A 13,914-nucleotide genomic window follows, 5' to 3' on the forward strand; every position below is an offset into this window, starting at 1 on the left:
AAAATGAACGGTCAAGTGGAGAACGTCATTCATGCTTGTGACATCTGCCAAGCGGCCGACAAAAGCGCAAAGACCTTTTCCACACCGCTTCAACCAGTACCTTTCCCTGAGCGACCGTGGTCGAAGGTAGGAATCGACATCGTGGGCCCTTTTGAGCGTGCCGAACCATCATGCCGCTACGCCATAACCCTGGTTGATTATTTTTCGAAGTGGCCAGAAGTACAGTTTTGTGCAGATGTCACCACCTCAAGGGTAACAGAATTTTTGCATCTGGTATTCTCCAGAGAAGGTTTACCAGAGAGCCTAGTGTCCGACAACGGTCCCCAATTCATTTCTCAACAATTCAAAGACTTCTTAAGTTCTCGTGGAGTCAAACATCATCTGATTTCGGTCTACTACCCGCAAGCCAACGGGCAAGTTGAGCGTTTTAATAGAACACTCAAGGGTTTCATCCAGTGTGCATCGAGGGAGAAACGGCAGATAAAATCTGCTGTAGTTGATTACCTGGGCATATACAGATGCACACCTCATACGACAACAGGGCTATCTCCTGCTCTGCTACTTCATGGTCGCAAACCCCGAACGCGATTGAACATTCTAGGACTCTCATCGTCAGAGTTTCTTCGTAACCCTTTCGAGGAAGTGCAGCGACTTCGTCGACGTGTTCGACAACAACAAGACAAGACCAAAGCCTACACCGACAGAAGGCGAGGAGCTAGAACACCGAAGTTCAAGGTCGGACAGCTGGTCCGAGTGAAGAAGCCCGGATCTGTTCCGAAAGGATCCTCTGCCTTTAGCAGTCCCTCCCGGATTGTCGAGCGTGTGGGCCGCTGGACATTTCGGCTGGAAGATGGCAGAATATGGAATGCCTCTAAGCTAGCGGCAGTTCCAGGACCGGCTTCCTCTGGTTTGGACCTCAGAAACCCGGTACCAACAGGGAAGTTTAGTCAAAGGTCAGCTGACCATCACCAGTGGCAACCACCGTCTGCACGATTGGGCTGGCGGAGCCAGCATGACCAGCAGACGCCGCGGACATCAGCTGGTTCCCCAACGCCATACGGACAACTGACCAGGTCAGCTTCTCAGCCGTCATCGCCAACTGGGAACCGACCTCTATCGGTACCTCCACCAGGTCCAGCGGGAGATGTGCCGTGGCCAGATCGACCACGGCGGGAACGACGACCGCCTGTGCGGTTTGGGGACTATGTCTCAAGATGAATAACTTTTGGACTTTGTATATGAACATTTCTATTTCTCTTTGATTTATTTTCGATTTTCTCTGTGAATCTTTCTCTTATACTTCTTCTTTATTTTTACCCCTTTAATTACTTTCTTTAGGCTTTGTCTTTTAGTTACTTTCTTAAAATGGGAGGGGGGAAAATGTTGTATCTTCTAGCTAATTACTTTCCGGTCACTTCGTCTTCTTCTGTCCTTTTCCTTTCTACTTCCTCTTCTTTACTAAAAAAGATTAAACATAGAGTCTCGTGGCAGCTGCGCTCAAGTGTGGTCGTTCCATTCCGGGTCTCCAGACACCACAGAATAGAAGGGTAGGAGAGGGCATGACGTTGGCCGCATAGCCTCCACAAGCCATGCTCCCTTGACGCCTCGCCTCTTTCTCATTTTCCTCCTTACTCTCCTCACTTAGCATGTCAATGTGACCACATCACGTAACCGTAGTTAGCCTTCGTCTTGCTATGGGGTACTAGAATACACCACAGTCAAGACTTCGATCCGATAAAACCTACCGGACGGAGCGCGCGCAAGCCTGCAAGGAGTCCTTCTACAATCAACCATCCATCTCACACGTGACATGTCACGCGCACCAATCGCCAGAGAGATCTGCGGTCACCCTGGGCACAAAATCGTTTAGACTTTTTATGACTAGGCTTCACCAATATTGCAACGTGCCCCTTCTAGTACTTCTAACCTCCTTGCGCTCGGGCCACCCTTTTTCGAACTGCGCGTGTATCACTGGGGAGCTCGTTAAAGGGGTACTCCGCCGATTTCTTCATGGTCCCCGATTTGCTTGAAATTTTGCTAAACTCGCCAAACAACATCGCCAAAATAGTATCCCAAATATTAGGTCAAAATATTTTTTTTTCACAAAGTTATTGAATTTACAATTTTGGTCCCCACCGTGTTTTTCAAACTGAAGGTCTCTACTGGCAACAATGAAAAAGTGACGTCAGTGGAAGTGCAGGGGGACTGTAGAATTTGTTCCCAACTGATTCGAAGCAGTTTCATGGTGTCAAATGAATGCTTTGGAAGCTTGCTCCAGTTCCCGCGCTCCAGCACGGAACAAATGATTGGCATATTCTATTTTTTAGACTGCTCGCCCGACTGGCAAGCTTACCTTCCACTAACGTCACGGCCCTGAAAAGGGCGGGTATATTTGAATGTCTGTTTTTGCATCATTTTCATTTGCTGATTTCGCAATAACTATTATGAATTTCACAATACTAAATAGCATACCAGAAAGGGTAAAGGCCGGGGAGGCAGAAAATATAGTTAGTTGAGGTAGCTCAAAAATCGGCGGAGTACCCCTTTAACACAGCCCCCCGCCTGCGTTCACGCCGCTTCGCGGCGACAGTACGCGGCTGCTAATTAGCGAAGCGTCCAGTCTGCCGGCTGGACGCTTCGCGGCGTCCAGCCGGCAACCCAAGCCCCGCTGTCCCCGATCTGCGAAGTTTCGTCGGCAACATTCGGTGTTTTTATTTAGTGTTCATCGCAAAAAAGAAATATAAATATGGCCAAATGCCTCAACAAAACAACATTCAAGAAAAAAAAAAAAAATGGTAGGCCCACCGCGATTCAAACCCACGTCCACTTGTGTAAGAAGCGGACACTTTAACCCCTACGCTATGCCACCGCTTAGGAAACTCGTGTGGCCATTCGTTTTATACGAAAGAAACGTAGTGCATATAGCAATTTCCGGCCGAGCTGCACTCCGGAGTGCATATAGCATTACTATCTTACAAATATCCTACATCTCTGTGGCCAGTGATTAGCATCTACGGGTACGGGCCACTTGCCTTCAATGTTGACCACACACCCTACCAACAGTTGATTGAGGAAAAATTTAAAACGCATTCTCTTCTGTGCAATCCAACCAGCTGATAACCAGACCAACATGGCCAGCACCCGTGCCGAACCGTGACGGCCGAGTTGGAAGCCTCTCTACAGTGAGTTTTCAGCTGCCGCTATTTCGGTCCCCAGTGTGCATGAACGTACATTAGGTGCAAGCTGCACATTCCCTAATAATGCCCTCTGCACTTGGCAACTCCACTTGGCAACTCGCAGAACCATATATGCAAAGGCCAAGCGGCTGCACCTGTGCCAGTCAGGAGCACGTTCAAGTGCATGAAACCTTGGCCCCTTGGCATTTGTTTGTAGGCTGCTCGCCTGTTCAGCTGGCTATGTGTACAGTTCCCACTGCATGCCAGAGATTTGGATCGTACTTTGTACTTGCAATCTGTGTTTTAGGCTCGCTGCTGCAGGTGCTCTGCTCCTCGTGCAACCGTTGGCACACAAACGGAGGCGGACACTGCAGGTTCTCTCATACCCATGTGTGAGTATTATATCCACGGTTTATGTCTATCTTGACAATGATGTCGGAGGTTTTCATATGCTAAAAAGAAAACAAAATTACACCTTTTTGTAAAGGCTATTATGGTTAAATGGCATATTTTAATTTTTGTGCATTTATTGGGGGCTTACATTACCACAATTTGTATTAATAATAATACAATTAAGATATTTTATTACATAGTTTTTCAAGCTTTAAAGAATTTGTTGCTTTTGGTCTAATTTCCAATGTGTGAACAACTATGGCAATCCAAAGTTGCAAATTATCATCACTGGTGCCAATTGCAACATTTCCAATTAACAGGTTACAAAAATAAAATAGTCTAAAATCAATTAAAACATTCTAGCTAGTCTGAGTAATCCATGTAAAATTACATTAATTGTGGGTAAAGCATATTGTGCTCTTCTTTTGACGATCGGCAAAACATCCGAGGTAGCCACCAATCCTTCCGGGACCAAATGCCCCAATGTTATGGTGCCTGGAAAGCGTCTCCGACTGGTGTGTTTACCGTGTCCAAAAAAGATTTCCTCGATTTTCCCTTGATGACGTCAAAGAAGTGTCACGCTGTCGCCGGTCGCAATCCTGGCAGCGTCCCAACAGTTGTGGTGGATGTAGCAGATGCCTGTTCTGCTGCAGGTCGCTCTCTCTTGTGACAGTCCACGAAAGCTACAGTAGCCGGAAGTTGGGACGCCGTGACAACAGCGACACTTGCGTTCGCTCGTGCTTTTCGCCAGCATTTCTACGGCCAACCGCCAGGATCGCGACATCCAACAGCATGACACTTCGGTTTCCGTGACGTCAGCTGTTGCCACTTCGGGTACTTTGGGACCACGTTTGATCTATGGGCAGGATAGGACGCTAAACACACCAATCGAAGACGCGATCCATGTACCATACCAAGATACAATGTTTTGCCCACTTCAGCCTTTCCAGTTTGAAGGAACGCTTGCATGTCTGCTCACTGCAGCACGTTTTGTTGGCGTAGGAAAACCAGTGAAACAGTAGTGAGTTTTAGTATTGCATGTACAGTTGAACCTCTTTATAACGAACACTGATATAACGAATTATTGGATATAGCAAACTAATCACAAAGTTTTGTTCGTCATGTTTTTTTTGGATGGGAGTTCTAGTTGTATACCGAAACCGTGAAATCTGACGCGCTATCGGCTATAGCGAAGCAATTCCTGCTTTTCTAGCGTCACAAAATACTATGAAGGTAATTAAAAAGTAGAAAAAATACAAAAAGTAATTTCTAAACAAAAAATTCAGAAAGTATAGACCGCCTAATGAGCAAAAATGGGCGTTTCGGGAGGTAGAGCCACCTATGATTCGAGCGAATACGGGCAATTGCGCCGCTGCTGGCCTCTATACGTGGCATCAAGAACCAGTGCAGTCTAAAGCCAACCGCCAACCACACCACTCGTAGCGGAGCTGCGAATGGCGATGAAGGGAAAAGCTGTCTCTCTGGAGACAAAGTAAAGGTTTTGAGGGCGGTGGACAGCAGTCAGAAGAAAAAAGACATCACTGCGGACTTTGAGCTTGAACCAAGCATGATATCTACCATCCTGATTGCAAGGAAGAAGATCGAAGACTGCTATGCAAACAACACCGTCAAGACTTGACTGACCAATCTTAGGCCTTGTTTAAACCCGGACGTGGGACAGGTTCTGTACTCATGATTTAAGGACGTAAGGGCACGAAATTTGCCGGTATCTGGTCAGCTTCTTCAAACGAAAGCAGTCAGTCTGGTGTGTCTGTTAGGGCATGACGATTTCAGCGCGAGCAGTGGTTGGACCCAGCGTGGTGGCTCCAGGTGAAGAGGCACCCGCCCAAAATCACGTCTTCAAATAAATGGAATAATAGATCCAGCTAACGTCGTTTCTCGTGTTGAAAACTGATATCCTCATGCTCCAATCTATCTTTTTTTGTAATGCTGCTTAGTGACAGATAAGGATCTCATGGTCCGCAATAGCGGACTTTTATATCTTAGTGCTGTGCACATTCTTGCACGGGTTTGATTACGGAAACATTCGTGTCAATTTTGTTGGGCACTTTTATAACGAAAATCGCATATAGCGAACAAAGTTCTACTCCCTATGCTAGTTCGTTATAACGGGGTTCGACTGTACGTATACCGTATTTTCTGGCGTATAAGACTCACTTTTTTTCCAAAATTTGCTGCGGTGTGTCTCATGTACTAATATTTACTTAGACAGTTGCGAAAAGTGGGGGGTGCGTCTTATACAATGATGCGTCTCATATACATAACACACACTTCTTTTCCACAATTTTCGGCGGTGCGTCTTATACACAGGTGCGTCTTACGTCTTATATACTAATTTTTACGTAGAAACTTGCGAAAAGGGGGGAGAGGGGGTGCGTCTTATACACCGGAAAAAATGGTAAGCATACACAAGCACTGTATTTGCGTTAACGTTGCATGTTCGACACCGCATATGCACGAATCGCAAAATTGCGGTCTTAGGTTGGCACATGGCGACGATGGACATGCACAGCATGGAGCACGCAAACACGCAGCGCTTTCGTTTGCTTTTATAGACATTTCCAGTGGCAGTCTCGTTCCGAGCATTTTACAGTGCGCGTCCCTGGTTTTGAGAGTATGTCAGTGTTGCCCGACTCTGCGGGGCTGTAGGTTTTCTCGTCGGTGGGCTGTGGCAGCCCGTAAAGTTGCAATTCCTAACACTGGTGGCAGCTAAATTGCTGCCTTTTATTGTTTTTTTTGTATGTTTCGTGGCAAAAGAAATTTCTTTAGTGTCTTTGAGAAAGTATTTTACCATTTCTGGGAATTTACCATTTCTGGGAACAAATACAAACAAATAAAAACTATATCTAGTGAGTTCTTGTGCGACAGAACAAGTGCAACTCTAATGTTTGTTTTATTTTACGCAGATTTTTCACGCCACCCAACACTCGCTGCCTTGCCAATCTATAAAGCTCTTAACTGTAGGAAATATTTAATCACGCGATATAGCCAAAAGTCATAGGTATACCCCGCTCGCAACATAACATTCAAGAAGTCTGATCATTTGAACATTTTGTACGTACCCCACAGTGCCACGTTATCCGAGCAGGGTTTATTTGAGAAACATCTCAAGTAACACAGAATATCAGATCTAGTGTCGAGGGCAATCACTTCACGACAGTCAGACAGAATCCGGACTTATTGTAGCCAGTGTGTCTAGTGACCGGGAAAACCGGGAATTGTCAGGGAAATTTTAATTACCGGGAAAAATCGGGGAATTGTCAGGGATATTGTCAAAAAGTGAGCCCTTTCAGGGAAAATGAGCCGAAATGCCATCGAGTTCCCTGAGCAAAGGTGCAACGATTTGGGGGCAGAAAAACAGGCAATAAATTCTGCTTAGAGTGGAGCGCAGACTCTGCTCATCCGATGTAGAGTATACTACCCGATGGAAAGGGAAGAGCCGACGAATCCAGTCCAAGCCTTGTACGGGATTGAATTGGATTGAGGGCGCGACACTAGGCTAGATTCTGTTAGAGCTACTACATTTAGTAACAAATAGGAAAGCCGCAGACGGTAATTTAATCCAAACCTTAAGCCGAAAGTGTGCATCTGGTGGCCATGCTGCCATTCGGTTATTGACATATATGTTTGAGCGTCATGTTTTCATTGTGTTTCCGGAAGTGGCCTCTTCGCTGACTATGTCGGCGGCAAGAAAGTGCTCGTTTAATCTGGAACTCATGTTTACAAACAAATCGGAGCGCCCGGAGCGCCCCTAGCAGACGCCACCAGCGCCGCGCATGCGCGATGGGGGTGTGGGCAAGAAGCTCGCCGTCGCCCATAAACAAACCATTGAAATGCGATGTTGTCGGCGTCTGTGTGAGTCCCCTGCCCTTTTTCGCGTTCGAATTGTTGGTTCTCCGTCTTCCTGGCGATGTCTGACAATCTTGAGCGGTGTCAGCGAAATTACCGAGGCTCGTTACACTGCAAAACTTCGCGTGAATAATGTGACTTGTGACGATTCCTTCCGCGTGGACGCCGCAGATTGTACGCTAAAGCCTGATTCGCATGATGAGATTTCGCTCAAAATTTTGAGTCGGCGACGCCGCTTGGGTTGCAAAAACGTGAACTGTAGCTGAGATGGTCGACGACGATACTGAATCGCAAGCAGAATCGGACCAACTGAATTAGGCATAACAACAAGTCGGTGTTGGTCACTGGTAACAATGACCAACATCTCCTTGTATCTACTGTTTACATCGAGCCTGCTTACCAACCTTCAAATTTGAGTCTTTTGAGGCCTGCACTCACTTCTTATCGTAAGTACCGGGCCAACATTTGGTCTACGGACCGGCGTCGTCTAAGAGAGCAGACGACAATTCAAACAATCAGGCGGCCGTTTGAACTTGAAGACGCACTGAACGTAGTCCACAGGTGGTCCGCACAACTTGACAGTTTTCTGGCACTCATGTTGGAACAAAACAAATACATCTGATGACCAAAAGTATTCGTGAATTCAACCCAAAGTGCTTCCCGCCCAAGCAATCGTTGTCCGACGGCGTCTGCTTTTCCCTTTTCACGGCACATATCCAGATTCTCGGACGAACCGAACGCATGAAAACTGACCTTCAAACCTTTCTCGACACTTTTGGTTCAGCCCCAGTCGCGGCGTTTTGACGAGAAGGCAGGTTTTTGTCTGGTTCCTTTCAAAACAACGCAGGAATACACCTCTGGCATGGGGACTTCTGCCCACAGCCCCAGACCGGAAGTGCAACCGATGCGCCACCACCGCGCCGTGACGTCACAGAGATGAGTTTGTGTATATGCTTAACCGCCTCTACAGTGGTCAGGGAATTTCACCTTAAATTGTCAGGGAAAACCTGGAAAAGTCGGGGAATTTCAAAATAATAATTTGCTAGACACCCTGGTTGGGCATATTTTAAAGAGAGCTTGTATTTCACACAAAACCGAGGCCAAGGAACGGACGTGTCTGCATATTCCACACTGAATGAGCCATTTTTCCGAAGATCTTGAAGGCTTTGGAGATTATCACTGCGGAGATAATCCTTGAAGAACAGCCCACGTTGCCAGCCGTTGGACGTTCTCTCTCTTCGTTCGTTTTCCGTGAAGGGCGAGCAGGCTACGAGCCCTGATATTCTCTGGTTCTCACGGTGGAATATAATACAAAAAATGTAAGCATCTTGATTGGCAAGTAAAGTAAAAACTTTCAAGAAAAGATGGCAAACTTTCAGCGTTCAATGAAGGTGGAGAGTCGTGCTTACTGGGTTTCCACAGCGCGGGGGGGTGACCGGAGTTTCCGGCCAATAGGGGGGTTGTGGGAGTCGCAAGATGGCGCCGTCCGAAGAGCTCTTTTCGGAAAGGTCTATACGCAATACTAAAACTCGAGAAAGGTTGAATCCCATTCTCGCTGCAGCACTACACTGGGAGAATGCATTGAATTCAGAAATGACTGTTTGCAAACCATGATCGTGAGCAGTTCTGCCATGTGCGCTGAGCAGGAGAACTGGGTGACCTTCAATAGAGCGTTTCCCCATTTCCGCTGCAAGAGGGCGAGCAACGAGCTCGAGGCGCGAATAGTGAGCTGTTGAGTTGCCCAGGTTGCTGTCATTGTGACGAGAAAGATATTGCGCTTTTCAACCTTGTTGTTGCAGACCTCGTGCTTACATCAGCTGCCTCGGAAAAACCAGGCCACGCAGCATGGACAACTCGAGGCTCCGGTTCAGTCTGTGACCCTTCTGGTAAGTTGCTGTCATTGTGCCTAGAAATTATTGAGCTGTTGCAACATAGTATGCGTTGCATGCAATAAATGGGTGAACACAACATATTTCTCCAGTGCGTGTCGATGTCCCAAAATAATTGCTACAGCATTTCTATTCCTTTAAATCACTTGTGTTTGTCTTCCATTTTGCCTTTGAACCTGAGCGACTCAGATTCTGCTTGCGATTACATTAACCATTCGATACATCATCTCACACTTATGAACTCGAGTAAAGGTGCAGAAATGCTAGGGTTTTTTTATGTTGTAAAACAGAACTGTCTCCACATTTCAAGAACAAACTTTTCCAAGCTGCCGCATGCGACTCCAAACAATAATGGGCAGGCCCGCTTAGACGCGTCTAGGCACACATTGCAGGGTCGCACTCTCATGGCGATGGCACAGCTGTCGAAAACGTTGGGCGGGGAGGATTTGCTTCGATAGAAAGGAGTAAATGGTGCAGGGGAGAAGGTTTGCGCTTTCTTTCAGTATAAAGGGACCTTAGGCCCCGGTTGGTTTCTGCAGGTGAGGTGGAAAAGAACTGCAGTTTTGCCTGTCTCAAAAATCGCCCTCATGATGTAGAATGATGATAATACATTCACTGCAAAGGTGCAAGCAAGCTGGACAAGATTTTGAGATTTGTGTTTGTCCTTTGTCCCCCTTGTTCCCCTTCTTCAGGGTTTATTATAATCATAATGTAGAAATGTTTTTTTGTTTTTTTTTTATTTAAGGATGTAGGTAATTTTATCCAGTACAATAAAGTTTTAGATCTTATTCAAGTAAATATGATATAAAAAATGAAAACTAATTTTACATCCTTACGCAGGCATTGTGGCATACTTTTCCCGGTCGAGCGTAGCAGCAGCATTTTTGTGTGAATTTTCTTGCTACTGTTACCAAGTTTGTTCATTTCAGGATTTTATGATGAAGTGATGGCAGCATGTTTTGAACTGAATTGTCTACTGCCTCGGGTTTTGTGCACCATCGTAGCAGAAGCAGCTCGTACCATTCATCAGCTTGAACACCCATGAAAGGGATGAACGTAGCTGCCATTCCAAAGGTAGAATAGACCCTTTCCGAATTCCAGTGCCATCTGGTGGCTGATATAAGAGTTTAATTTTCGCCACACCAATGGCGGTAATGAGCTTGTATTTTAGGAGGCACCGTTGCTTTCGCAAGTCAGCGGCAGGCAGGGAAGTGTTCGCAGTTCCTTTTCAGTTGCTTTCAGTTTTGATGGTGACAAAGATATACGCAATAAGAGCGAAGCTCCAACCTCCACAGACGCCTCGATAAACTTCTGCACAGCAAAGGGCTTTAGAGCCGACGGTGTGTCCCCCACAGATTGTCTGAATCTGAGTTGGAAATGAACACTTGCAAAGCTCTTGCATTTGATTCCTGCGTCACATCGTACCAACCCTACTGTCACGCATAAGGCAGCAGACTAAGCGCCATTGCCGCTGGGTTATTAGATGTGCGCGTGTAGGCACTGATCGGTCGATTCAAAAGGGGCGGTGCTGGTGAGACGAGACAGGCAGTCGGGTGCTAGAACATGTCGAAGCAACACATTCACCGAGCCTAATAAAGCGCTGCCCCCAGAGACTGGCTACCTCCTTCTCTGGGTTATACGGTGTCCGGTTCTATGAGCCACGGCTACCTCTAATGTTTTGGTGGCACCGCTTCGTGGGTGCCCTCCTTTGACGGAGCTGGTAGGATGCGAGCAGACGACGCGCTATGTCAAAGCACGGAGTGCTTGCTGTGTTGGTTCGCATCTGTGTCGATTAAAAATGTTTTATTGATTAAAGAAACGTGTACAAAGGTTTTGTGAGTTACATTTCTAATGAATCACAGTGCCCTGAAGTTGCTTTTTATATTAGAAAACCTTCAAACGTTTAAAAGCATGCCTGGAGCTTCACGTTACAGGTTGCACGGCGTACGGCAGGGCTATTCACAGCCCCTCTGATCCTTTTTTTTTTATATCTATGGAGGTTGTTGTAGAAAAAAAGGTTTTGTATGCAGTAGAGTAAGTGGCGTGTTTTCTTCTTAGCTGTGCACGTGCACACAGTTGTGTTGCAAAGTGCCCGCATTCTTGTTTTAGCTACAGTGAGCCTGTCGATTCCGACGCTTCTGTTGAAGTCTGCATTGAATACATGGTAAAGAAGTTTGTCACATCACAACTCCTGCTCGAAAGAAAAGCAGAAATGTTCATAAATTCCTAAATTGTGGGATATGGGCCGGCAAATTCAGGCAATTGATTAATTTGTTCTATTGAATTTTTACTAAGAAATCTATTTTCATTATCCAGCTTTTTGCACTGGGTAGAGAACAGTGCACCACCGTCCCAGCGCTTCGACACCTAAGCACCAAAAGTGTTTTTGTTAGCACGACTATCCATGCCACGATTCCAAGCTTTGGTAAAATGTCTTACTACAAGTATCACTTAACCAAATAAACACAACCCGTGAAACAGGCTTTGCCGCACGTTACCTAAACAGCGCATCAAGCGAGCAGACGGATCCAAGATTTGCGCGGTCTGTTCCAGTCTGTCCTACCTGTGACATCACAAACAATGATGATGATAGCTGGAGAAGTGCCCTCTGTAATTTGCGCACGACAGATCCGATTTGAACGAAGTTATGGTATGGTGCAACTTGCGGTGCATGACTGTTATGCACCATGAATAACAAATGTAAAGCTATCTCGACGTAACACCACCATTGTCATACTATATCTTGGTACCTCCCCCTTCGAGTACGTGACTTCCTACAAATATCTTGGTGTTTACATTATTTTTATTGTCATGTCAGACTAATTCTGATCATACAGTTGCTATTGCCAACTCTATCTCTATGCTCGGATATCTAAAACAAAATTTTACATTGGCCCCTATGTCTTTGAAATTGCTTCTATTTAAAACTCTAGTATGTTCTAACATGTAAAGCGCTGCATCAGATCTATGAAAGCTAACCTATCTCTTCCTCTCTTGCATTGCAAAATATCTCGTGAATGTCTTCATTAAATTTGTGACTCTAACCCTGCTCTAAAAGATAAGCTTCCTTCGTATATTTCCACTCACATTGACCATCAATATAAAAGTGGAATTCATCCCTGCCGCACAAATTCATCGGAATTCAACCCTGTCAGAAGAAGTGTTTTTAAAAAAAGACCGAGCTAGTGTTAATTGCTCATCTATTTAATGTGAATAGAATTCGCTTCCAGTGTCTCTTGTGAGTTACAGAAATGTATTTTGGAAATGCAAATTAGCAAGATGTGAGAAATATATGCTTTAGAATGCCAGGTATTTTATTTTTCTCAAAAAGTATAATATAAAAATGCTAATTGTGTACATCACAACATTGGTGAGTATTGAGCAGTGTATTCGACTGTCTTCGACTACCAGCTTCGTTACGTGTGCGCAGCGCACACGCCGAAGGATGTTGGGGCCGAGGAATTGAGCAGCCCCAGGAATGCCTTGCCCGTCGAATACATTGATGCTAACAAACAATCCGTCGCCTGTGGTCCGCTTTCGGACAGTGAAGTCATGAACCTGGTCAGGCCTAAGAATGGTTGCGTCGCTCTCCGTGCCGTGTGAGGTTCACAGGGCAGTTTTCCTTCGGCAAAAGGCACGCCAAAAGCGCCCTAAAAAGGGTTTGTAAGTTATAGAGCATGGTTACTGTGGTGCGCCCACGACCAGCCGTCTGTGCGCCTCCGTCAGTGGAGACATGCCACAGTACCCTGTCATGCCGTACTGACACCTAAAATGACATTTTACGCCGTGCATGAATGGAAAAATTTGATCCCGCGTAATGAACGCACCTCCCAAATATATGTGAATTTTTAAGGGAAAAAAGTGTGTTCATCGTGGGACTAAGTACGGTAGATAACATGGTCGATCTCGGAAATACTACAAAACCTTCACTCGGTGCCAGGGATGGGCAAAATAATGCAAATATGTATCGAAATACAAATACAAAATACTTCGTCAAAAATGTATTTAATTACAAATATAATTACATTCACAAAAAAACATTCACATACAAGATACAAATACGACCAGATGTATTTGGTCTCCTCCAAATACTTTTCCAAATACATTCCTCAAAATTTGCGTCAACGACTTCAAGGCACCTGCAACGGGTTTCTGGGTATCTCATTTTAATTTTGCATCGCACACTCGGGAGTTAGTGTGCGGGGCTCTAGTAACGTAATAGAAATATAATTAAAAAAATGTGATCAGCTTGGACATAATAAGTGAAGAAAGTTACAGAGCTTCAAGCAGCTTTTTTTGTCGATTACATTTTGGTATAGACCAACAAAGAACCGAGACGACCAAGATGCACAGCACTAGCTAGAGAATTTTTTATTGTTTCAACTCGCACCAGTTACGAAAATCTGGACGACCCGCGCATTTAGAATTTTCCAGGCAAAAATATGGATTGAAATCAGGCTGGAAAGCATCACAAGTTGTCACAGGCACTCATTTAGCTAGTCTGCATGTGAACGTCGATTTCGTCACTATTCGTGCCCTGGACTAGCACCGTAATCACAAAGCCACTAAACGCGTGTGCTTGATTA

The 13,914-nt window shown here is 45.5% G+C and overlaps 1 protein-coding gene across 1 annotated transcript in view; it reads left to right on the forward strand.

Annotated features, from left to right (window-relative positions):
• Positions 1 to 13,914, forward strand: part of LOC8036688 (zinc finger protein 271) — a 28,765-nt gene that overhangs the window by 11,337 nt on the left and 3,514 nt on the right. Inside the window, exons 2-4 of the mRNA XM_029993391.3 lie at positions 3,114 to 3,182; positions 3,484 to 3,568; positions 9,239 to 9,325. Coding sequence (XP_029849251.2) covers positions 3,114 to 3,182; positions 3,484 to 3,568; positions 9,239 to 9,325 — 241 coding nt within the window. The remainder of the gene's footprint in view (positions 1 to 3,113; positions 3,183 to 3,483; positions 3,569 to 9,238; positions 9,326 to 13,914) is intronic.

This window comes from Ixodes scapularis, unplaced genomic scaffold, assembly GCF_016920785.2.
Source record: "Ixodes scapularis isolate PalLabHiFi unplaced genomic scaffold, ASM1692078v2 PGA_scaffold8__174_contigs__length_109621045, whole genome shotgun sequence".
Classification (NCBI taxonomy): domain Eukaryota; kingdom Metazoa; phylum Arthropoda; class Arachnida; order Ixodida; family Ixodidae; genus Ixodes; species Ixodes scapularis.